The sequence below is a fragment of the Leucoraja erinacea genome, chromosome 2, assembly GCF_028641065.1.
Source record: "Leucoraja erinacea ecotype New England chromosome 2, Leri_hhj_1, whole genome shotgun sequence".
Taxonomy (NCBI): Eukaryota; Metazoa; Chordata; class Chondrichthyes; order Rajiformes; family Rajidae; genus Leucoraja; species Leucoraja erinaceus.
The window spans coordinates 112013267-112040475 of record NC_073378.1 but is presented as its reverse complement, the minus strand read 5'-3'; the positions used below and the strand labels follow the sequence as shown (position 1 = coordinate 112040475).

Genomic DNA, 27209 nt, shown 5'->3' with positions numbered 1-27209 from the left:
TCCATCCTATGCAAACTTCTAGTTTCAGTATTTTCAGTCATGAAAGCACCCCAGTTTGTCATTTTTCCATCAGTGTTGTCTGAAGCCAGTTGACATTAACCAGCATTAATCCTAAATGGCCAGTTGCTAATTCAGAGAGAAGCAAACTAGACTCGTGGTGAGGATGAGTTCAGAAGTTCACTGGCAATACCAGTTTGTTTGAAAAAAATAATTGGTGCTCCTAGCAGAACACAAGAATTTAATTGTTTGACCTAGAAGTTAATTGCCAGGAATATTGTTTTCTCTTTGCCATTTTTTACAAATCATTTTAAAGAAAGGTTTCTCCTTTTTTTGCTTTCAAGTGTTAGCAGTGCGCTACAGAGAACTAATGAATAAGCGAAGGCAGGATTTGTAAACCTGCCAGAGATACTGCACAGCCAGTGGGAATTCTTTTGTTATTCCATCTTTTCAGGCAAGGTTGGTAATTATTGTCCGTTCTCAGTCGCCCCGAGGAACTGGTGATGGGCTGGCTCCTTCCAACCGATTTTTTAAATAGAATTTTAGTTTAGTTTACAGATACAACGCAGTAACCGGTCCTTAGGCCCACCTAGTGCGCTCTGACCAGTGATCACTCCTACACACTAGGGACAATTTACAATTTTACCCAAGCCAATTAATCTACAAACCACGTCTTTGGAGTGTGGGAAGAAACCGGAGCACCCAGAGCAAACCCACACGGTCACAGGGAGAACTTAGATACTCCATACAGATAGCACCCGCAGTCAGGATCGAACCCAGGTCTCTGACGCTGTAAGGCAGCAACTCTACCGCTGCCCCACTGTAGTGCTCCCTGATACCAACTGAGTGTCTCTCTATAGATGGTGCCTGACCAATATACAGCATTTTCTGATTCATTTTATATTTCCAGTACCAGAACTCTTTCATATGAATTTCAAACAAATTACTTTATTTATTTTTTTAAATTTTCCAACAAAAGCTGAGAGTGACTGCAATCTGGAAAATGGTAAACATTTAAAAAAAATCAAATATCAATACATTACACGTCACAGACAAAGGTGGGAGAATATTTTATTCAATAAGTTTGTAATTCGGATCATGTTACAGTAAGTAGTTATTGAAGCCAAATTATTAACGAGGGATTTAAGACAAAATGAATAATATGAGAAGAGTATGGGCATAGGATTAAGGTGAATCTTATCTGGAATGGGGCCAAATAAGATGCTCAAGCACTAAAACTACCTAATCTGTGCCAATAGTTTTAAAACATGTCAGTTCACTTTCACAGGATGTTGCATAACATTTCTCATCCTAACAAGTGCAAACAATTGTATGTAACTGGCCAGGACGCATCTGGCATATGGAGTTCATTTAAGGAAGGCTGTAGAGAGTGCAGTATAGATCCTGGGAATATGACTACAAAGCTTCTCTGCAGAAGTTAAGTTTTCATTGGAGTAAAATAATTTAAGGGGAGATTTGAGGGAACTCTGTACAATGTGATGAAATCAGTGAGTTCTGCATGGGTGCAGGAGGCAGCCCCGATGCAGTTGTCGATGTCGCAGAGAAAGCGTCGGTGAATGTTCAGTAGTAGACGAAGAAGTAGGGTCCGAATATGTTCTCCAGATATGTTGTCTGGCCCGCTGAATTACTCCAGCACTTTGTGTCTTTTTATGATAGGATAGGATAGCTGGAGATTATAGGATAGTTTGAGAGAACATGTTCCTTAGGACATTAGATCACAGATTCAACCTAATGAGCAAAGGACATAGAGGAGCAATTTTTTTTCGAATACAGATCATTTTTTGCATCCATAATTTCCCTGTAAGGTTACTGGGAGCGAAGATAATTAGGACTTTTGAAAGAAAAATAGGACACCCCAAGGGAAAATAATGTGCCAATCTATGAATAAAGATCAAGCGAATGGGAGTGAATTGATTACTTCATACGGAACTGGAATGGAGTAGGTAGGCTGAATGGCCTCCTACATTGGAACAGTTCCGATTCTAGCTCATCAAAACTTCCTTACGAACATAAGCACAGTCTGGCCGAGCTGCATAGCTGATTTCTCCCTTTTAAATTCAGTTTGCCGTGGCACACTAGATGCCAGGAGTTTGTTCTCAATGCGTTGTTTCTTTACAGAGCTGGACAATGTATTTCATCATCACTTCTTTGTAAATTATGTAAAATGGTTCCAAGAGAAAAGATAATTGTACTGCAGCAGGCATATCGCCTGTTGTCGAGATATGAAGATCATGTTCTTGTTTAATGTCAGTCAATAAAAAATAATCGTGCCGATTGTGTGTGACATCCAGGAATGTGAAACACTGGATGCGTTAGGCATTCATTGAATTGGATCGCCGGGAATTAATTGGAATGGAGGGAAATCAGCTTTTTACTCCATATATAACCTTGAATGAAGGAACATTGTTGTATTTCAGAGCTTCTAGGTATTATTGGTTTAAAAAAAGCAAAGGGTGCAACTACTAGAGCTGACGTCTTGGAAATTCAGTTACGCAGTTTCAATCCTGATCTCTGCTGTTGGCTGTTTGGAGTTTGCACATTCTCTCTGTGACCGCTTGGATTTCCTTTCGGTCCTTCTCTTTACTCCTGTATCCCAAACACTTACATGTTTAGGTTAATTGCCCAGTGCTTAGTTTATGGAATGATACAGCACACAAACAAAACAGGCCCTTCAGCCCATCAGGTCTGTGCTGAACATCAACCATCCATTTACACAAATATCCCTTTTTTAAATTCTCCCCACATTCTCATCAACTCTGCCCAGATTCTACCACTCACCTGCACTCTGGAGGCAAATTACAGTGGCCTATTGACCTATTGTCCTGCAGGATGTGGGGGGGAAACATCACGTAGTTAGAATCCAAGGTCAGGATTGAACCCGGGTCTCTAGAACTGTACGGCCGTGGTTCTACTGGCTGTGCCACTGTGAGTGGAGGGAATGCAGGGAGATTAAAAGGGGATTGATATCAGTGGGTGATTGTTGGTTGACGTGGACTTAGTAGGCCAAAGGGCCATTTTCACTTTTGTATGACTTGGATCCAATGGTCTGATTGAAGAAAAACAACGGTAGGCGGAATTTTTTTGTGTAAAAGTGCGAGGTAATCTAAGAAAAATTCTTAACATGGCAAGGCCAGGAATTATTTAGTTCAGTTTCGTTTAGAGATACAGTATGGAAACAGGCCCTTTGACCCACCGATACCACGCTGACTATTCATCACTCATTCACACTAGTTCTATGTTATCACACTATCAACTCCCTATACACAAGGAGCAATTTTACAGAGGCCATTTAACCTGCGAACTTAGGTAAGACCCATTGCAGAATTCCCAGATTCATACTGCATCCTAAAGGGCCTGTCCCACTTGAACGACATTTGGGCGACATTTAGGCGAAAGCCTAAAAAGAGGTTGCCGCGTCATGGTCGGGTCGTGACGCTTGGTGAGGCGTGGTGAGGCATGGTGACGCCGTAACGCCCGGTGCTTCCCTGTCGCCCCAGGATTTTGGAATGTTCACATTTGGGTGTCTCATCATGTCGTGCGCCCTGTCACACGCTGATGTATGCTGTCCTGTGGGTGAAGCCCAGTTAGGGTTAGGGTTGGGGTTAGGGACCAGAGTTGGTCTGTAAAATATTCCTCCTTCAATGCATGGATTTTAAACATTAATATATTAAAATTAATACAATAAAATCAATAGTGCAAATGAAAAGCTGTCTGAATCGTTCAGTTTTATTTATAGATGTATTAGTCCTCTTCCAGATGCAATCACCGTCTTTATAACTCACAGGGATGGATTCAGTCCACTTTCCCCTCTTCCCCCCTCCCGCCCCCATCCCTGCTTCTCCACTCCCCTTCTCCCCTCCCCTCTCCCCCCTCTTCCTCCCTTCTCCCCGATCTACTCTTCTCTCCCTCCTCCACTCCCCCCTCCCCTCACATCCCTCTCTCCCCTTTTCCCTCCCTTCTCCCATTCTCCAGTCCCCCCCCCACTTCCCCGACAACCCCCCCATTTTGTGGACCCAGCCTGTGTAGCTAGATCCCACTAATAGTACTGCACAAAGGCCACATCATCTGTTTTACTAACATTGACTATGGGATAAATGCAGACTTTGGGAACAACACCCCCCCAATGCAGGTTGGCCACTGGGCTCGCACCTGCATTCCGTGCTAGACGGCGAAAATCCAGCGCCATGACCGGGCGTCCACCAGGAGTTCGGTCTACCTCGCCGGCGTTTCGACCATCTCTACGTGGACATTGTGGGGCCTCTCCCGCCATCTCGGGGAATCACACACCTCCTCACGATGGTGGACCGCTTCACGCGGTGGCCGGAGGCCATACTCTTGGGCGACACCTCAACGGCTACGTGCGCTCGTGCGTTGTCCACGCACTGGATTGCTCGCTTTGGGGTGCCGGTGGACATCTCATCGGACCAGGGGCCACAGTTCACCTGTGAGCTGTGGTCGGCCATGGCTCATTTGTTGGGTATGTGGTTGCATCACACCACGGCCTATCACCCGCAGGCAAATGGCCTGGTGGAGAGGTTTCACCGGCAGCTGAAGGCGCGACTCTCTGGCCCGGACTGGATGGACGAACTGCCGTGGGTCTAGCTGGGCATCCGAACTGCTGCTAAGGAGGACTTGGCCTCATCCTCAGCGGAGCTTGTTTACGGGTCGCCACTCACGGTGCCCGGGGAATTTGTGCCGTCGGCGCCGAGGCAGCAGGGAACGCCCGCATCCACTCTACAGCGCCTTCGCGAGCGAGTTGGCAGGCTCGCGCCCGTCCCGACGTCCCGCCATGGGACATTCCACCCGCACGTGCCATCGGCCCTCCGGGACTGCCCCTATGTTTTCCTGAGCCGTGATGCCCACCGGATGCCACTCCAGAGGCCGTACGAGGGCCCGTTCCGGGAGCTGGAGCACGGACAGGCGACCTTTGTGTTGGACATGGGGGGCCGGCGGAGGCCGGTTGAAGCCGGCACATTTGGACATTGACCAGCCGGTGCTGGTTTCCCAGCCTCGGCCTCGAGGTCGTCCCCCTTCGTGGCTCCCTCCACCTGTCACTCCACCTGTCCTTCCACCTTCCGCCTGTCCCTCGACCTGTGCCTCTGTCAGCCCCTCGGTCGGCCGACGTACACCCGCCGGTGTGTTTCGTGCCTCCGGTTGGGGGGGGCGGGGGGTCCTGTGGCGGCTCCCAAGGGTCGGGCCATTCCCACTATTGAACCCCTCGGCACGGGAATGGATGAGTCCGGAGGCGACCCTTAGCTGGAGAGATAAAGGGCAGGGGTTTATATGCCATCTTTCTCTTGCAGACTCGTCTGGTCAGGAGAAGGACCGCTATTAAAATACCTCCCAAAACACCTGGCTCCTCGCCTTCATTTCGGGATTAACGTCGCACTACAGTATTAATTTTAATATATCAATGTTTAAAATCCATGCATTGAAGGAAGAATATTTTACACCCTCAACCCTACCTAGCGTCACCCACATGACAGCATACGTCAGTGTGTATGCTGTCGTGCAACTTGACGTTTTTACGGGCGTCAGTCACTGATGCTCCGCAGCCGCCCAAATGTCGCCCAAGTGGGACAGGCCCTTAAAGCTTTAAATTATAGGACAGTTTTCGTGAGTTGCAAAAAAAGACACAAAGTGCTGGAGTAACTCAGCAAGTCAGGCAGCATCTCTGGAAAAGATGGATAGGTAACATTTTGGGATCATTCTAAGGAAAAGATCCAACCAGAAACGTTGCCTATCCATGTTCTCCAGAGATGCTGCCTGACCCCTTGAATTACTCCAGCATTTTGTGTCTTTTTTTTGTAAATCAGTACCTGCAATTCCATGTATCCACATTTCGTGTTGCATTTCCTTGCATAATCTCATTTTATTCTAAATGATAGTATTCTCAAAACATAAATCTCAAGAAACATTTTCTGGATTCCCAACCCGGAGGGGAGAGGGGGGAAATTATATTAGAGTTAAGGGTCACCCGGGAATGAAATCAGGAAGCATTTTTATCCCTTGTGTTTTATTTTATTTTTCCAAAATCAACATAATTGAACTTTTCAAGGGTTGAATTTGAAAGGTACTGTCTGGATAAAGGCGTCAGGAAATGTTGATCAACGACTGTATAGAGCCATACAGAGTGGAAAAAGCCCCTTCAGCCCAACTTGTCTACACCGACCAACTTGTCCCATCTACACTAGTCGCACCTGCCTGCATGTGACCCATATCCTTCTAAACCTGCCCTATCCATGTACCTGTTTCTTAAACTTTGCGATACTACCTGCCTCAACTACCTTCTCCGGCAGTTCGTTCCATACACGCACCACCCTCTGTGTGGAAAAAGTTATCCCTCGGATTCCTATTAAATCTTTCCCCCCTCACCTTAAACCTATGTCCTCTGGGTCTTGATTCCCCTATTCTGGGCAAGAGATTTTATGCGTCTACCTGATCTATTCCTGTCACGATTTTGTACATCTCTATAAGATCACACCTCATCCTTCTGCGTCCCAAGTCCTAGCCTACTCAACCTCTCTCTACAGCTCACGCCCATCAGTGCTGGCAACATCTTCGTAAATCTTCTCTGCACCCTTTCTAGCTTGTCAATATCTGTCTATGAAGCTAAGATGCTCAGAGCCCACGGTCGAGTTGAATTACGGAAGTTCTAGGGTCAAAATGGCCTCTTCAAGATCACACGATTAGTTTCCTGTGTTTATTGGGTGGAAAGGTTTGCAATATCTGGAAGTGTACATATTCTAGATACCATTTAAGTTGACCAGCTTGGATTCCTTTAACTGGATTATGATTTCAAAAATCAAATTTATTGTCATAAACCTTTCTTTCATTGGCAATTTTCATTTTGATCAAACTGTTTCCATATCACAGTGAACCTTGGAGGACTGTTGCTTCAGGCTTTGTTGGAGTATTGGCCAAGGACACACATTGTTCCAATGGACGAAGAGGAGAATGAAATGAATATAGGTCAGTATTTCATATCAAAATTGGTCATGTTGGGTACAAATGACTAAAATCTAATCAATTGATATGTTCTCCAGAGGTGCTGCGTGACCCGCTGTGTCATTACAACATGTGCCTTTTTTGGAATATGAGCACCCATTGCCTGACCCTACTGTTGACAGTGATAAAGCCTTGGGTGCGAATCTGTCAATTTCTTTCCGTCAAGGGGAAGTAATTACTGGCATCTTCCTCTCAACACAGCTACATTGACAGCTCAGAATGCCGGCAAACTTGTTCTCTGCACTCATGATGTGATGATGCCTTTTGTTCAACAAGCCTGACTTGCCGTTTTGTTGCAAGTGCATCCAGTTTGATTTTGGAAAAACTTGTGCCAAGTAAGAATGTATAAGACAGGGGTAGTATCAAGATATTCTTATAAACTTCTGTCAATCCTTTGACTGGAGCCACTTTGAAAATTGAAACCTTGAAGTTAAAAGATAACATTTCAATTACAAGCAGAGTAATACTAAGAAAAAATAATTTTAATTTGTTAGGTTTGGGGAGGGGGGGAATATACAGTTAATGGCAGGAAACTTAACAGCATTGGTGTTTGGTGGGATTTGGGGATCCGAGTCAATAACTCTGAAAGCAGTTACACAAATTAATAAAATGGTAACAAAGGCATATGATCTGATTGCCTTCATTGGTCAGGGCATTGAGTATGAGAATCAGGAAGTCATATTGCATCTTTATAAACTTTGGTTGGGCTGCATTTGGAGTATTATGTGCAGTTCTGGTCACCACATTATAGGAAGGATGTGGAGGATTTGGGAAGTAGACAGAAGGGAATTACTAGGATACTGCCTGGATTAGAAGATATTAACTATAAGGTGGTTGGACAGACTTGGATCGTTTTCTCTGGAGCGTTAGGGGAGACCTAATAGAAATTTATAAAATTCTGAGAGGTATAGATGGGGTTTTAAGGATCAAAACCTTCTTCCCAGGGTGCAAATGCCAAATACTAGAGAGCAAGGCTACAAGGTCAGAGGGAGATGGTTTAAAGGAAGTGTGCGGGACAAGTTTTTTTTTTTGGGAGAGTGGTGAGTGACTGGAACATGCTGCCAGGAGTGGTGGTGGAAGCCGATACGAGAGTAGGGTTTAAGGGAGCTTTTAGATAGATACAGTGCCTTCCATAATATTTGGGACAAAGACCCATCATTTTTTTATTTGCCTCTGTACTCCACAATTTGAGATTTGTAATAGAAAAAATCACGTGGTTAAATCGCATTATCAACCATGATCATAAAGAATGGCGGTGCAGGCTCGAAGGGCCGAATGGCCTACTCCTGCACCTATTGTCTATGTTTCTATGTTAAAGTGCAGATTGTCAGATTTTAATAAAGGTCATTTTTATACATTTTGGTTTCACCATGTAGAAATTACAGCAGTGTTTATACATGGTTCCCCCATTTCAGGGCACCATAATGTTTGGGACACAGCAATGTCATATAAATGAAAGTAGTCATGTTTAGTATTTTGTTGCATATCCTTTGCATGCAATGACTGCTTGAAGTCTGCGATTCATGGACATCACCAGTTGCTGGGTGTCTTCCCTGGTGATGCTCTGCCAGGCCTGTATCGCAGCCATCTTTAGCTTATGCTTGTTTTGGAGGCTGGTCCCCTTCAGTTTTCTCTTCAGCATATAAAAGGCATGCTCAATTGGGTTCAGATCGGGTGATTGACGGCCACTCACGAATTGACCATTTTCTAGCTTTGAAAAACTCCTTTGTTGCTTCATCAGTATGTTTGGGATCATTGTCCTGCTGTAGAATGAACCTCTGGCCAATGAGTCTTGAGGCATTTGTTTGAACTTGAGCAGATAGGATGTGTCTATACACTTCAGAATTCATTATGCTACTACCATCAACAGTTGTATGATTAATGAAGATAAGTGAGCCACTGTCTTCAGCAGCCATACATGCCCGGGCCATAACACCACAGTGTTTCACAGATGAGATGGTATGCTTTGGATCTTGGGCAGTTCCTTCTCTCCTCCATACTTTGCTTTTGCCATCACTCTGAAGTTAATCTTCGTCTCATCTGTCCACAAGACCGTTCTCCAGAACTGTGATTGCTCTTTTAAGTATTTATTGGCAAACTATAACCTGGCCATCCTATTTTTGTGGCTAACCAGTCGTTTGCATCTTGCAGTGTAGCCTCTGTATTTCTGTTCATGATGTCTTCTGCAGACAGTGGTCATTGACAAATCCACACCTGACTCCTGAAGAGTGTTTCTGATCTGTCGGACAGGTGTTGGGGGATTTTTCTTTATTAAAGAGAGAATTCTTCTGTCATTAGCTGTGGAGATCTTCCTTGGCCTGCCAGTCCCTTTGCGATTAATTAGCTCACCAGTGCTTTCCAAAGGTGATGGAAAGACTGGAGGAAAGACAAGGTGCTGAGAGCTCTCTTATACCTGCATTAAGGAGGGAATTAAACACACCTGAGCAATCACAAACACATGTGAAGCCATGTGTCCCAAACATTATGGTGCTCTGAAATGGGAGGACTATGTATAAACACAGCTGTAATTTCTACATGGTGAAACCAAAATGTATAAAAATGGTCTTTATTAAAATCTGACAATGTGCACTTTAACCACATGTGATTTTTTTCTATTACAAATCTCAAATTATGGAGTAGAGAGGCAAATAAAGAAATGATGGGTCTTTGTCCCAAACATTATGGAGAGCACTGTATGTGAATTTGCAGGGACTAGAGGGATATGTTTCATGTGCAGGCAAAAGAGAATAGTTTAAATAGGCATTGTGTTTGGCTCAGATATGGTGGGCTGTAGGGCCTGTTCCCGCGATGTACTGTTCAATGTTTTATAACCGTGAACACAAGATATAACATTAATTGAGCTTGTGTTCACTGTTTTTGTTGGAAAATGTAGCTAGCCTTCCAATGCTTTATGTTCTAAGATCTGTAGAGAGATGTGATAATGAAAATGACATTGAAATTTGCCCATTTGTTTGCATTCCGATCATCAGAAGAAGCCGTCCTTCCTTGAAATATGATGATAATACTTTATTGTCACTAGTACCTAGGTACAGTGAAAATCTTTGTTTTTGCATACAAAGTACATAAATATAATCTACTGATGAGCATAATTTTGTTATATTCAAATAGTGTTGAAACTTTTTCAAGCGAATAGCCAACTTTTTAAAGATTGACCACCTTTGGGCAAAATTTGCGTTTTTTCCCCTTTTTTTAGCTAACGGTGAGCAAGAAAACAGAATTCAGAAAGGCAATGGTTATTTCCAGGTGCCACCACATACTCCGGTCATATTTGGCGAAGCAGGGGGTCGCACTCTCTTCAGGTATTGTATAATTTCCTAGTATTCTGGTCCTGTGGGCACATGCCAACTAATCTCCAGAGGCTTCCAAGTTTATCTGCTAAGCTATTATTGACTATCAATAACATGCATAGCATGTGTGGCTGATTACACAGCATCTTACGGCCATCTGGAGTTAGGCATTTTTGCACCAGTTCTTTACAGCAGAGTTGCCCTGGCAGAACCCAAATTAAAATCAGGCAGTAAGTAAGGGGTGCATGGTAGAGCCTTCAGTGATTGCTTCCTTTATGTAAGAGGTGCCTAATGGGCAGCACTTAAATCTCCTTGACATGGTTTCCCCTCAATCATAATGGACACACATCATAACGCATATCATAAGGCACAGGAGCAGAATTAGGCTATTCGGCCCATCAATCAGTCTGCTCTGCCATTTGATCCCGGCTGATCTTTAGACTTTAAAGATACAGCATTAAGACAGGCCCTTCAGCCCACCAAGTCATCGCCGACCAGCAATCACCCAGTACACTAACACTATCCTACTCACTAGGGATCATTTGCAATTTTATCAAAGCCAATTAACCTACAAACCTGTACGTCTTTGGAGAACGTACAAACTGTACAGACAGCACCCGTAGTCAAGATCAAACCCAGGGTCTCTGACGCTGTGAGACAGCAAATCTACTGCTGCGCCACTGTGCTACCCTCAATCCCATTCTTCTGCCTTCTCACTGTAACCTTTGACGCCCTTAATAATCAAGAACCTATCAATCTCCGTTTTAAAAATACCCAATGACTTGGCCTCCTCAGCCATCTGTGACAATGAATTCCACCGATTCACCAGCCTCTGACTAAAGATATTCCTCATCACCATTCTAAATGTAGGTCCTTTTATTCTGAGGCTGTGCCACTAATGGAAACATCCTTTCCGCAACCACTTTATCTAGGCCTTTCATTATTTGGAGGGTTTCAATGAGATTCCCCCAACTCCTCCCCCATCCTTCTAAACTCCAGCGAGTTGTATATTCTCATGTTTCCTTGTGTAATGAACAAAAACTTTTTTAGTAGATTGGACAACATGATTTCTTATTCTCTAATCCATTGTTATAACCACATTGCTAACGTTCCCTGTCCCATAGTAGCTGCCATTTGGGCATAGAAAGAACTAAAAATTAATGCATTCTTAATATATGCTTTACTTCAAATCATTCAGTGGTGCCTATCTGTGCAAACTTTTGACAATAAGCGAGTTTGGTATTCCGAAAAACGCAAGGAATCATGAGAATTGTCAAAGGTCACAAGCGATTAAAGCTCTCGGCAGCCGTGCAGCATGGACACAGACCTGCGCCTCATCCGCAGCCAGGATCGAACCCGGATCTCCGGTGCCGCAATCGCTGCCGAACCGCCACTGGACCATCCCCATCCCCTCCCGAGAGCCTCCCGGGGACGGCCAGAGACACGAGAATCAGACGGGAGCGGCGCCTCCAGGCCCATAACCAGCGCGGAGAAGCAGCGCTAAATCCAGCTCAACTCTGCCTGTCTCGCCTGGTTAACATACCAGCCCTGCCTGGACTGACGGGACACCAGCCCTGAGCTGTGGAGTTAGCGCTGCTTCTCCGCGCTGGCTGTAAGCCTGGGCCGTCGTTCCCATAAGTCCAGGCAGGGCTGGAAGGTTAACAGGCAGAGTAGAGCTGCATTTAGCGCTGTTTCTCCAGGCTGGCTGTGGGCCTGGGGGAGCCGCTCCCGTCTGACACCCGACGTCTCTGGCCGCCCCCGGACGGGTTGGGACGGGTTGGGGGGGGGGGGCGCTCGGGAGGGAACAGGGATGGAAAGTGGCGGTTCGACAGCGATTGCGTCACCGGAGACCCGGTATCGATTCTGGCTGCGGATGAGGCGCAGGTCTGTGTCCATGCCGCGGCACGGTTGCCGTGAGTGTTCTTCGCTTGTGACCTATGACCTGGGCATATGCAGTCGGAATACCGAACTCGCTTATTGTTGATCTATATATTCCTTCTGCCCCTTTCAGCTTTCTCACTATCCCTATTCTTAAATGAGCCAGCCAAAACAATAGGATTTTACAAAATTATTCCTTGCAGGCTTTTGTGTCGAGACGCAGGGGGTGAAACAGAATCCATGCTTCTGAATGAAACTGTGCCTCAGTGGGTTATCGATATCACCGTGGACGTAAGTGACTCAGCTGATCCAGTTCGCCCACCACCACAGAAATGTTTTTGTGCTTTGGAACAGAAAGTGACATTTACTTCAATGAGTCAATAACATTCTATTGTCACATGTACCTAGGTGAAACAATTACATTCTATTATTTTGCATACAATCCGGTAAAGCAGACCTCAACAAGGCAGTACACAAAGAGTTGCTACGTTTCTGGAGCCGACAAACTTACAAATGTTCATCAAACAAATTTATCTTCTCGCAGCGGCAAACCAGGTTTACCGCCAGATCCCCTTCGTTCTTGGCGCCCCCCCCCCCCGCCAGGACCCGACTACGTTCTCAGCAGCCCCCGCAGCCGGGTCCCCACTACATTCTTGGCGATCCCCGCCAGGTCCCCGCTTTGTTCTGCTGCTTAAGACTGTTTCATTGCAATGGTCTGTTTGGTTATACCTTACTAATTTAATCTTGAGAAGATAAACATGAGTTTTATTCCAAATTCAGCACCACCACACATTATCTGAAATTGGAATTAAAATTCTGACAGAAGATTACTTCAAACTTTTTTTTGATCTAGTCAATGAGTGCAGAGTCTTATGGCCAAGAACAAGCAAAATTCACGAGACTTGAATGCTTTGTTAAGCAAACTTTTTCACGAACATGAAAAGATGTTAAAATTTGCTTTTGTGTGAGATACCTGATTCTGCAGGCACCCCATTCCTCGATGTCTCTACTGTTTTTTAGTCCAGGCAATTGACTGAAAAGCAGTGTAGCCACACCAAATCTTGCCCTTGCTCACCAGATAATAACTAATCAGTTTTCCTTAATCAATCATTTGTGGCAAGGATCATAGAGTACTATAGCACTGAACCGGGCCCTTCTGCCCCCATGTTGACATTTTTGCCCATCTACGTTCTTAATGTGAGCAAATGAGTGCAAAGAATGCTAATTTAAATGCCCGTCTAAATGCCTTTTAAATGTCATAATTGATTCCACTATCTTCTCTGGCAGCCTGTTCAAGAAATCAATTCTAACATGATTAAGAGAAAAAAACCTACCCCTCAGATTCTGTTTATAACTCCTTCTTGAATCTATTTCTTCTTATATTTCATGCCACTATCAATGAAAAAAAAATCTATTTGCTTTTTGCCCTCTCTATGCCTCTTACGATGTTAATTGGCTATATTAGGTCACCCACTCCCTCAATTTTCCCTCCTGGTGAATCTCCTTTGGACTCCCTCCAGTATGGTCACATCCTTCCTTGACCTACTTTAGAGATACAGTGTGGAAACAGGCCCTTCAGCCCACCAAGTCCACGCCGACCAACGATCACCTGTACACAGGTTCTATGTTATAGGGGCAATTTACAGAAGCCAATTAACCTACAAACCTGCACGCCTTTGGAATGTGGGTGGAAACAGGGTCACCCGGAGAAAACCCATGTGGTCAGAGGGAGAACATACAAACTCCATACGGACAGCACTCGTATCGAACCCGGGTCTCTGGCGCCGTGAGTTGGCAACTCTGTACCAGCTGCGCCTCCGTGCCACCCATGTTTTGTAAGCAAGTGAAGCCAAGCCAGGGCTTTGTAAGATGTAGAGGGCAAATGTAATGGGAAGAGGCTGAAATGAATCTTCAGAATCTTTCATGTTAATCTTTGCACCTTAATTTCATGCTTTTAAACTAGTGTGCCACGGTAAATGATTTATAATGGCATACGTTTTAACCAGGACTAGTTACCGGCATCCGAAATTAGGTTATCATTTGCAAATAAGTTAAATAAGATTTTACTCTTTAACTTTTCCGAGCTCCTTGTTTCCCTGAGGCTGCCAGCACCCTGCTTCCTTAGAATTAATTCTTCTCAGAGAGAACACTGGCTTCCATGTGATTAGGCAAACGGAACTGATTGATTGAAAGACAGTATGGAAACAGGGCCCTCAGTTTACCGAGTCCACATTGACCACCTGTTTATCCCACTTTCTCATGCACTCTCTACACATTTACAGAGGCCAAATAACCTACGTACCGGCACGTCCTTGGGATGTGGGAGGAAACCCACGCGGTGACAGGGAGAACATGCAAACGCCGCACAAACCATACCCAAGGCCAGGATTGAAATCTGGACTCTGCCACTGTGAGGGAGCAGCTTTACCAGCTGTTTACAGTTCTACTCTTGTCATAGCCATGTAGCACGGAACCAGGCCCTTCAGCCAAACTTTCCCATGCAAACCATGTTGCCCCGTCTACATTCCTCCCGCCTGCCCGCATTTAACCCGTATCCCTCGAAACCTTTCCTATACATGTACCTGTCCTCTTAACATTTATCTTTCTTCTCCACACCCCACTTACTGTATTTAATTACTTTTTAAGAAAAACTTGTTTGGTGCACCAAACTTCTATTACTCATATCAAAAGATTTGTCCAAAATCTGGCGCTACAAATTTTTAATTTTAATTGTTAGCAATAAAAGAATGCCACTTGCATGCGCCATTAAATAACTGGTTAAATTACACCTCCAATTGGTTACTTGCTCTTTATTAGTGTGCTGGCTGTGGATATTTTGAACCTTTATATTTTTGCCTCCTTTTTCAGAAGAACATGCCGAAATTCAACAAAATCCCATTCTACCTCCAACCTCATTCTTCTTCGGGAGCAAAAACACTTAAGAAGTAAGTACCTCTACGGCTGGTAATTATTTCCCCACAGCAGATAATTTTACCTTGCTTTGGAGGTAAGAGCAACTCCCTCTTTAGTTCTTTTGTTTGTTGGGCCTCAAATGGATCAATGAGTCTGAGACTGTTGGATTCTCGCAATGAGCATTGTGTTTAGGACATCAAAGAGGTGCATTTTGTAACGTAATACAGTACCAATTGGAAATCTGGTGTTGTATAAATACCTGCTGAACTGGATCATATATTATTCTTTGCCTGTTTAATGTGACTATTATAGGTTGATTTGAGAAAAAGAATGAAGTTCGTCTTTCAATTTGTAGATGTGAACATCAAGCAACTTTTATTGCCCAACATTAGTTGCCTTGATAAGCTAGTTTAAGTTTTCTTTTTGGTGCTGACTTTGTAACCACGTGGCTTGCTAAAAATATTTCTGAGAGGATTATTAGCCACTTTTATAAAGTGAAATCTAAGTAAAATGCACATAGCTGAATGTTTTACCTGCTGATTATTTCTCCAACTGTATCAAGTAAACTTAAAACGTCTAATTCTGACTTCAGTGCTCAAGGGCAGTTTCCATGCACTCCTTCACTAGAACATTTCTTGCATGAATTTAATACTGATCCAAGGAACAAAATGTTCTTAGTATTCGGGTACTTTATGCTAAGCTCATGCGTAGGGGCTGTTCTTTGCCAAGTTCCTCCTAGAAAGACCAGCAGCAGGTTAGAAATACTATCACTTTTACTCTTGTACATTTGCATTTATAAAATTATGCAGTGCAATTTTCAGATTTGAAAACAGATCAGACGGGAATTATTAGAAGCTTTAAGATAAAATTGAACTATAAACCTTTTCATCAACTCGATGCTTTATTTCTCTTAGGCAATGAGAAACATTTGAGATGTAATTGAGACATTTAGGATTAAAAAACAAACCGCTGGAGGAATTCTGCAGGTCAGATAACTTACGTAGAGGGAAATGGACAGACAAGCATTTAATTTGGGACTGTCCATTTCCCTGCACAGACTGTATTTCTTTTAGGCAATGTGGAACTTTGATATTCCAGTGACATTAGGGAGCAAAAAAACAAACTGCTGGAGGAACATGGCAGGTCACAGAACCTCTATAGAGGGAGTTAGACAGTCAACATCTTGAGTAGAAAGGAACTGCAGATGCTGGTATACACCGAAGATAAACACAAAGTGCTGGAGTAACTCAGCAGGTCAGGCAGCATTTCTGGAGAAAAAAGGTGGGTGACGTTTTGGGACGGAACCCTTCTTCAGACTGAAAGTTGAGGGGAGGGAACTGGAGGTAAGAAAAGGCCAGAACAAAGCAAGACCGGCAACAGATGGCCATGGAAGGGTGGATCCCATAATGGCCCATTTTTGGCTGGGTTGAGATAACAACCTGACTGCTCAACTCCCACCTTGAGATCTAGCTATTCCTTTGGTTTATGTTTCATTCGCAAGAAGTAGAAGTTGGCTGGGGAAGAGGTAATAACGAAGGGATACAAGGATATGAACAGTGGAACTAGTAGGATGGCTAGGGTGAGGGTGAAAGTGGGGAGGGGGAGACAGTGCAAGGGTACTTGAAATTAGAGTCCCAAATCAATGTTTCATACTGCTTGAGATCTAACTATTCCTTTGTTTATGTTTCATTCATCCCTGCATTGAAGAACAGATTGGCTGGGATATCCTCTTTCATTTTGTAAGTTGCCCGAGTACAAAAGATGCTGTTCCTCCAATTAGCATTTGGTCGCACTCTGACAATGGTGAAGGGGAGTTAAAATGTTTGGCAACTGGGATATTGTGTAGGCCAAGGCGGACTGAGCATAAATGTTCAGCAAAGTGCTCGCCTAGTCTGCGTTCAACGTTCACCTATCCTATTTCACCAAAGATGCTGCCTGACCCACTGAGTTACTCCAGCACTTTCTTCAACAACATTTTGATTGGGGACTGTCCATTTCTTTCACAGATACTGCCTTGATTCTGTATTTATTTTAAGCAATGTGGAACTTTGACATGCTAGTGACTTTAGGGAGCAAAAAGCAAACTCCTGGCGAAACTTGGCAGGTCAGGCAGCTGGACAGACACTATTTTGATGGAGACTGTCTATTTCCCTCCACAGATACCGCCTGTCCCATCGAGTTCCTCCAGTGAGTTGTCTTAGCTCAAGGTTCCTGCAAGTGCAGCCTCCTGTTAGTGAATGTTTGTTTATTAACTGACTACATCTGCCCTAAATCCATTTTCTTTGCCACTGCAATGACCTGCAAAGATGCATAAATAAAAAGAAGGAATTTACTCTCCCATATCCCATCACGAACAATGGACCAACAATTTTGAAACTGGTGATGGACAGGTTTGAGATTCCTATGCTTAGACTTTAGAGATACAGCATGGAAACAGGCCCTTCGGCTCTCCCAGTCCACACCGACCAGCGATCACCTCCGTACACTAACAATATCCTAAGCACTAAGGATAATTTACTATTTTACCAAGGCCAATTAATTTACAAACCCGTACGTCTTTGGAGTGTGGGAGGAAACCGGGGCACCCGGAGAAAACGCACACAGTCACAGGGAGAATGTACAAACGCCACACAGACAGCACCTGTAGTCAGAATCGAACCCGGGTCCCTGGTAATGTAAACCCCTAATGTAAGTAAAATCTTGGGAATCCATGACTTTTACTCAGGAAATAGCTATTCATTGTCATGGACGAGGAGGAGCCAGGCTCATATTTTAAACGTGTAGGAAAGAACTGCAGATGCTGGTTTAAATTGAAGGTAGACACAAAATGCTGGAGCAATGCGAGTCTGAAACGTCGCCCATTCCTTCTCTCCAGAGATGCTGCCTGTCCCTCTGAGTTACTCCAGAATGTTATGTCTACCTCATATTTTAAACCATTGTTTATATCTCTTCTGATAGTTATAGAAATAATACCCCTGATAGGCACATTAGGACCTGAGCAAAAGTGTGATTGTGTAAGAAATAAGAATGAAATAAAGCACTTGCAGTATAGTGAGGTCTAGAAAGTAAAAGTATCTTAAACATTTTAAATATTATGAAGTGTTATTAGGTCAGAAACCTAAATTTTTAAACTTGCTTTCTCCTTTTAGGTGCCACTGTAAATCTAGCCTCGCACTTATTTTAAATTTCATTTCCTTTTGTAATTTCTCAATTTTTTTTACTGTTTTGAGCCCTCAAAATAGAAAAAGGTTTCCTAAATCAAAATCAAAATGATTTTTTTTGTTTTTAATTAGAGCAGTTTTCAGGGCTCCATTGATTATCTCTGCACTTCTAATCGTGTTGTAGGGATCGTTTGTCGGCCAGTGACATGCTGCAGGTTCGAAAAGTGATGGAACATGTTTATGAGAAGATCATCAACCTGGATAATGAATCGCAAACGACAAGCTCGTCAAACAATGAGAAACCCGGGGAGCAGGACAAGGAAGAAGACATTGCTGTGCTGGCCGAGGAGAAGATCGAACTTCTTTGTCAAGATCAGGTTAGCATAATGCCTGGTGCGAACATGTTGTTCTCTGCTCAAGATCATACCATGTTTCTGCGGGATGTCCTTGCCTCTTGATATTATGGATCATTTCTTGTCATGGATTCCTCCAGTTCATGCCTAATCTGAGTTTGAGTTTAGTTTATTGCCACGTGTTCAGTGGTACACAGTGAAAAGTTTTTGTTGGGTACTAACCAGTCAGCGGAGAGACAATACATGATTACAGTCAAGCCGTCCATAGTGTACAGATACACGATAAAGGGGATGACATGAATAATGTTTAGTACAAGTTAAAGTACAGTAAAGTCCAATCAAAGATAGTCCAAGGGTCTCCAATGAGATAGATAGTAGCTCAGGACATATCTCTAGTTGTTGACAGGATGGTTCAGTGCATGATAACAACTGGGAAGAAACTGTCCTTGAATCTGGAGGTGTGTGTTTTCACACTTTTTCCCGATGGGAGAGGGGAGAAGAGGGAGTGACCGGGGTGCGACTCATCCTTGATTACGCTGGTGGCCTTGCCGAGGCAGCGTGAGGTGGAGATGAACTCAGTGGCAGGGAAGTTGGTTTGTGTGATGGACTGGGTTGCGTCCACAATTCACCGCAATTTCTTGTCATCTTGGATGGAGCTGGTCCCATACCATGCTGTGATGCATGCTCATAAAATGCTTTCCACATCAAATGCATTCCACCTGACCTGACCACATAATAGAAACCTGACCACATAACAGTGACCACATCGTTAGATCAAAGCCCCAACTGTTTCCTTGGATGGAAGAAAGTGCTCAAGGGAAAGAAACCGTGATACTCAAAAGAATAGTTTCTCACCCTGATAACGGCTAATAATAATAATCTCATATTCTGCTTGGGTAACATGAACAAACGCAATGTAAACCAGCATCCACAGTTTATTTGTCCCAACCCTTATACACAACGCCCTTCCCAATGAAGGCAAGCATGCCATATGTTGCATTCTCTGCTCTGTCCTCCTGCATCACCACTTTCTTGGAACTATAAACCTGCTCCCCTAGGTGTCTCTGTTCTACAACACTCCTCAAGGCCCTAACATTCACTGCTCTGCTCTGGTTTGCATTACCAGGGTAAAACACGTCACTCAATACTTGGTGTTATTTGTGATTTCTACATTGGTCCTTACGACATTGCCACTTGACCCGTGCCATTGTAGAACAATCCTACCCCTTACCAGTTTTCCCTGCAAACCTATCCCACTGTCCTATCACATATTCTACCTACCCTGCCACTGGGAGAACATGCAAACTCCACACAGACAGCACTGGAGATTAGGAATGAACCCAGATTGCTGGAGCTGCAAGTTAGCAGCTCGGCTAGCCATGCCACAGTTAGTTAGTTAGCTAATTCATTAGATAGTTGGTTGGGCAGTTAGTTATACACACAATGCTGGAGTACCTCAGCAGGTCAGGTAGCATCTCTTAAGAAAAGGAACAGGTGACGTTTCGAGTTGAGAATCTTCGTCAGACTGTCAGGAAACGCCACACATTCCTTTTCTCCAGAGCTGCTGTCCGACTTGCTGAGTTACTCTATCTTCGGTGTAAACCAGCATCTGAAGTTCCTTGCCACACATAGGTAGACATAGTTTGCAGCACACAACACACCAGGAGATCCTTTTTCCCTGTGGCTATCAAACTGTACAACTCCTCCCCCCTCTGCTGTGGGGTAAACTGACTTCCCTTCCCCTCCGTCCCGTCCCCGTCCCCCTCAATCTTTGCACATCCCAAATCCTGGAATTTCCACTCGCCACTTGAAATTTGTGTTTCATGCATCTTGTGTTTTATGACTGTTGGTAGATCAATTTCCCTCCTGGGATCAATAAAGTTCTATTGTATTGTTAGTTAGTTACGTTTAGTGCCATGTGCACTGAGGTAAAGTGGTGTGTGCTATCCAGATCAGCACAAAGACTATACATGAGTACAAGTCCAGTAAAGTCTGATTAAAGATAGGCGTTTGTGCGCCACCACAGCAGCCATGTTCAGGGCGTTACGGACTGTTTAATCGACAACACCACTTACTCCAAATCCCATTGCAGGTACTCGATCCAAACATGGACCTGCGGACAGTGAAGCATTTCATCTGGAAAAGCGGAGGGGACCTGACGCTCCATTATCGGCAGAAGTCAACGTGATGTCCAAGCAAGGGAGCCGAGGGCTTGGTGGCTCGCACGAGCCAGCAGTTTCATGGCGAACTCTCCCTCCGCGCCCAATTTCACCATCTGTACTGGGCGAAACGAGTAGTAATGCTGCCCCCTTGCACCGCTCAATTTTAGACCCAGCCCGTCGATTAATCCCCTACAGACAGAAGTGCCAAATTATACAGGCACTTCCAACGTCATATAATTTAGGAAGAATGCAGAATGTAAATTTAAACGATCCCAATGCACTGTCTTAATTAGAACGGGCAGGCCAAAGGTTATAGTAGATATATAGTGCGGTGGTTAATACTCTGTGCAGGTTTAAATACATAGATAAATGCTCCAGATAATGGACATAACCACCTCTTCCAGTTCCTTTAACCCATTGTCTCAGATATGTCTGCATGGGCACCAGGCTAGGCTAGCTGTCGTAGTCGCCTTACTACATGTGATGTTACCTGTGTGAATTGTATTTCTCCATACATTCCAGGCATTTTTTTCGACGGCATCTAAATGTCAGCAGTCCTGATGGCTCCTTTATGAAGTAGAGTGGCTGATTGGAATCAAAAGGGAAAATGCAGAGAGCAGATTCATCGCTAGTGTTGGAACCAAGCTGCAAGCTAAATGTAAATTGTACCCCCGATCGAATGTTCTCAGTATTTATGTTTGTACGTTTTGTTCGGTATAATTAGCGGTGCTACATCTATCAGAGCTAATCTAGCAAGAGATGAGATCTTGTAGAAATAATTTAACTGGAAAGAGAACAAAAGTCCAGGTAGCAGGGCGTAAGCACATTTTCAAGGTTACGGGGGTCAAGTTCTTTGTTAGAATGATCGAAAGATGATTGGGATCACGGGGAAGTGACAATGAGTCCAGGCTAAAGGAAAGTTAAGTACAGTAAAAGGAACAGTAAAAGTACAGAAAAGTAAAAGCATGATTGGTTTTCCAGAGAACGAAATCCAATGGTCAGAAGGACCACCTATATCCAGACCCCATCTTGGGAGCAGTTTGTTGTAAATACTGTACTTTTTTATTCAGCTGACTGAATTTTTTTTAATTTTTTTTAAAATGGAAAGCTTTTGAGACTTTGTAGCTGATCGCAATTTTTTTTTGGATATTGTAGATCCAGAGTTGAAACATTAAGGCATAAATAAAATAATATTTAAATCATTGTAATGCTTTCAATCTAATTTAGTTGATTTTATTAGAGATGCATTGTGGAAACAGGCCCTTCGGCCCACCGAGTCTGCAACAACCAGCGATTCCTGTACACTAACACCATACTACACACACTAGGGAGAATGTACATTTACACCAAGCCAATTAGCCAACAAACCTGTACATCTTTGGAATGTGGGAGGAGACCAGAGCGTCCCAGAGAAAACTCACGCAGATCACGTTTAAACTCCATTCAGACAGCATCCGTAGTCAGGATCGAACCCTGGTCTTTGGCGCTCTAAGACAGTAACTCTACTGTGCACCACCGTGTCACCCTAGTAATAACTACAGATATACAGGACAGGGTATTCTTAAAGCTGGTGCATTTTAGTATGATATAGTGTTAGAGATACAGCGCAGAAACAGGCCCTTTTGGCCCACCTAGTCCATGCCAACCAGCGATCGCCCCATACACTAACACGATCCTAAAACTAGGGACAATTACATTTCTTTATCAAAGCCAAATAACTTACAAACCTGCACGTCTTTGGAGTGTGGGAGGAAACCGGAGCACCCGGAGAAAACCCACGGGGAGAACATACAAACTTCGTACACCTGTAGTCAGGATCAAACCCGGGTGTCTGGCACTGTAGGGTAGCAATGCTACTCTAGTTCATATTTTCAATTAAAATGTTAGGTGTTGGGTGCAGCTAATTAATCTAAATGAATGTAAAAGTAAGGAAAAATTAAGTTTTGTTTAGTTTAGAAGTACACCACAGAAATACATCATTCAGACCACCAAATTCACGCCAACCGTCGATCACCCATTCGCACTAGTTCTATGTTATCCCACTTTCTCATCCATTCCCTGCGCTTTAAGGGAAATTTGCAGAGGCCAATTAGCCTACAGATCCGCTTGTCTTTGTGATGTGGGAGGAAACCAGAACACCCGGAGGAAACCCACAGTCACAGGTTGAACATGCAAATGACACACAGACAGCACCCGAGGTCAGGATTGCACCCGGGTCTCTGGAAACGTGAGGCAACATCTCTACCTGTTGCGCCACTGTGCCACCCTTTCATGCGGTGGCAATATATGGCCATTTTTAAACATTGATCCATTTTATGTCCATTGGAATTTGCCGTTGTCTCCCTCTGCCCATTAATCTGTGTGCATCGGCTGTGTACATTATTATTTGTATGGAGAAACAGTGAAAAAGTTTGTTTGAAGGATTGGGTGACATTTTAGGTCGAGACCCCTCTACAGTCTGAAGACATCTCGACCCAAAACGTCCTGATATAGTAGTGGCCAGAGGATCTGGGGTGACGGAGGAACTGAAGGAAATCCACATTAGGCAGGAAATGGTGTTGGGCAGACTGATGGGACTGAAGGCTGATAAATCCTCAGGGCCCGATGGTCTGTATCCCAGGGTACTTAAGGAAGTGGCTCTAGAAATCATGGGTGCATTGGTGATAATTTTCCAATGTTCTATAGATGCAGGATCAGTTCCTGTGGATTGGTGGGTAGCTAATGTTATCCCACATTTTAAGAAAGGAGGGAGAGAGAAAACAGGGAATTATAGACCAGTTAGCCTGACATCGGTGGTGGGGAAGATGCTGGAGTCAATTATAAAAGATGAAATAGCGGCACATTTGGATGGCAGTAACAGGATCGGTCCGAGTCAGCATGGATTTACAAAGCGGAAATCATGCATGACTAATCTTCGGGAATTGTTTGAGGATGTAACTAGGATAATGGACAAGGAAGAGCCAGTGGATCTAGTGTACCTGGACTTTCAGAAAGCATTTGATAAGGTCCCACAAAGGAGATTAGTGGGCAAAATTAGGGCACACGATATTGGAGTTAGAGTGCTGACATGGATAGAAAATTGGTTGGCAGACAGGGAACAAAGAGTAGGGATTAACTGGTCCCTTTCAGAATGACTGGCAGTGGCTAGTGGGGTACCGCAAGGCTCGGTGCTGGGACCGCAGCTATTTACAATATACATCAATGATTTAGATAGATTCAAAGTCACATGAACAAATTTGCAGATGACACAAAGCTGGGTGGCAGTGTGAACTGTGAGGAGGATGCTATGAGAATGCAGGGTGACTTGGACACTTGGGTGAGTTGGCAGATGCATGGCAGATGCAGTTTAATGTGGATAAATGTGAGATCCACTTTGGTAGCAAAAACGGGAAGGCAGATTATTATCTAAATGGTAGACAAAAGTGCTGGAGAAACTCAGCGGATGCAGCAGCATCTATGGAGCGAAGGAAATAGGCAACGTTTCGGACCGAAACCCTTCTTCAGACCGATCTGAATGGTGTCAAGTTGGGAAAAGCTGAAGTACAATGGGATCTGGGGGTCCTTGTCCATCAGTCAATTAAAGTAATCATTCTTCAGGGAACGGGGGTTCCCCTCCTCCACCATAGATGAGGTTCGCACCAGGGTCTCTTCCATACCCCGCAACACTGCTCTCTCTCCCCATCCCTTCCACTCGCAACAAGGGCAGAGTTCCCCTAGTCCTCACCTTTCACCCCACTAGCCGTCACATACAACAAATAATCCTACGTCATTTTCGCCATCCTCCAACGTGACCCCACCACTCGCCACATCTTCCCATCTCCCCCCATGTCTGCCTTCCGCAAAGACCACTCCCTCCGCAATTCCCTTGTCAATTCTTCCCTTCCCTCCCGTACCACCCCCTCCCCGGGCACTTTCCGTTGCAACCGCAAGAAATGCAACACCTGTCCCTTTACATCCCCCCTCGACTCCATTCAAGGACCCAAGCAGTCGTTCCAGGTGCGACAGAGGTTCACCTGTATCTCCTCCAACCTCATCTACTGCATCCCCTGCTCTAGATGTCAGCTGATCTACATCGGTGAGACTAAGCGGAGGTTGGGCGATCGTTTCGCCGAACACCTCCGCTCGGTCCGCAAGAACCTACCTGACCTCCCGGTGGCTCAGCACTTCAACTCCCCCTCCCATTCCCAATCCGACCTCTCTGTCCTGGGTCTCCACCATTGCCAGAGTGAGCAACACCGGAAATTGGAGGAACAGCACCTCATATTCCGCTTGGGGAGCCTGCATCCAGCGGGCATGAACATTGAATTCTCCCAATTTTGTTAGCCCTTGCTGTCTCCTCCCCTTCCTTAGCCCTCGAGCTGTCTCCTCCCATCCCCCAGCCCTCGGGCTTCTCCTTTTTCCTTTCCTCTCCCCGCCACCCCCTATCAGTCTGAAGAAGGGTTTCGGCCCGAAACGTTACCTATTTCCTTCGCTCCATAGATGCTGCTGCACCCGCTGAGTTTCTCCAGCATTTTTGTGTACCTTTGATTTTCCAGCATCTGTAGTTCCTTCTTGAACAATGAAAGTAAGCAGTGTTTAAGAAGGAACTGCAGATGCTGGAGAATCGAAGGTACACAAAAAAGCTGGAGAAACTCAGAGGGTGCAGCAGCATCTATGGAGCGAAGGAAATAGGCAACGTTTCGAAACCTTGGGTGGGGCGTCTGAAGAAGGGTTTCGGCCCGAAACGTTGCCTATTTCCTTCGCTCCATAGATGCTGCTGCACCCGCTGAGTTTCTCCAGCTTTTTTGTGTACCAATGAAAGTAAGCATGCAGGTACAGCAGGCTGTGAAGAAAGCAAATGGCATGTTGCAGCGTAGGTTTACAAGGTTAATTCCCGGGATGGCGGGACTCTCATATGCTGAGAGAATGGAGCGGCTGGGCTTGTACACACTGGAGTTTAGAAGGATGAGAGGCATTCTTATTGAAACATATGTTTATTAAGGATTTGGACATGCTAGAGGCAGGAAACATGTTCCCGATGTTGGGGGTGTCCAGAACCTGGGGTCACAGTTTAAGAATAAGGGGTAAGCCATTTAGAATGGAGACGAGGAAACACTTCTTCACACAGAGAGTTGTGAGTCTGTGGAATTCTCTGCCTCAGAGGGCGGTGGAGGCCAGTTCTCTGGATACTTTGGAGAGCTAGATAGGGTTGTTAAAGATAGCGGAGTCAGGGGATATGGGGAGAAGGCAGAAACGGGGTACTGATTAGGCATGATCAGCCATGATCACATTGAATGGCGGTGCTGGCTCAAAGGGCCGAATGGCCTACTCCTGCACCTACTGTCACCCATTCCTTTTCTCCAGAGTTCCTGTCTGTACCGCTGAGTTACTCCAGCATTTTGTGTCTATCTTTGGTGTAAACCAGCATCTGCAGTTCCTTCCTACACAAAAAGTTTGTTTTGATGTGCTATACAGGCAACTTACATTATACATGAGTACATCAGGTAGTGCAAATGAGAAAATAAACAGAGTACAGAAAATAGTGTTACAGCTACAGAGAAAGTGCAGATTTTTTTTTAAATTGCAGGAGTTGCAACGAGGTCGCTTGGAAGACCAAGATATCATCTTGAGCACATGAGAAGTCTGTTCGAGAGTCTGGTGATAGTAGGACAGTGGGTATTCCCGAAACTGTTGTTATGTGCGTGCGTTCAAGCTTTTAGTACATGCTGCTGGGGGGGGGGGGGGGGGGGGGGGGGGGGGGGGGGGGGGGGAGAAGAGGGAATGACTATGGTGTGAGCGATCCTTGATTATATTGACTGCTTTCCCGAGGCAGCGTGAAGTATAGGTGGAGTCGATTGGAGTAGGTGAGGGGGAGACTAGTTTGTGCGATGGACTGGGCTGTGTTCACAACTCTGCAAAATTTTCAACCCCAAGTTACCATACCAAGATGTGATACAACTGGATAGAATACTTTGTATAGTGCATCTGTAGACATTTGTAAAAGCCTTTGAAGATGGTGAATTTTGTTCATCTAGTGAGGTTGGTGTGCTTCCCTGGATGGTGCTTCAATGTTCAGGCCAAATTGTTGGGGATATTTAAACCTGGGAACTTGAAAATCACAACATTGACATCTTCACATCAGCACCACTGATACAAACTGGGGTTTGTACACCTTGCTTTATGAAGTTCTTGTTTTGGATCCTTCCTGTACTCGGTCTCGTTATTGATTGAGATCTGTCCCACTATGGTGGTCGTCTGCAAACTTAGAGCAGAATTTGGCCGCATAGGTAGGGGGTGAGAGCATAGCGGTGTTGAGAATTATCATGAAGGGTTTTTATTCACCTATCCTTGCTGATTGCAGGTCATTAAATCAAGGACCCAGTTGCAGATGGTGGTGGATCCTAATGCCCCTGTCCCACTTAGGAAACC

General features: G+C 44.6%; 1 protein-coding gene across 1 annotated transcript in view; it reads left to right on the top strand.

Annotated features, from left to right (window-relative positions):
- Positions 1 to 22003, top strand: part of LOC129714246 (WD repeat-containing protein 48) — a 90528-nt gene extending 68525 nt beyond the window's left edge. Inside the window, exons 14-19 of the mRNA XM_055663794.1 lie at positions 6895 to 6990; positions 10241 to 10346; positions 12416 to 12503; positions 15081 to 15157; positions 18471 to 18663; positions 20732 to 22003. Of these exons, the coding sequence (XP_055519769.1) occupies positions 6895 to 6990; positions 10241 to 10346; positions 12416 to 12503; positions 15081 to 15157; positions 18471 to 18663; positions 20732 to 20827 (656 nt within the window). The 3' untranslated portion in view covers positions 20828 to 22003. The remainder of the gene's footprint in view (positions 1 to 6894; positions 6991 to 10240; positions 10347 to 12415; positions 12504 to 15080; positions 15158 to 18470; positions 18664 to 20731) is intronic.
- Positions 22004 to 27209: the final 5206 nt, after the last annotated feature.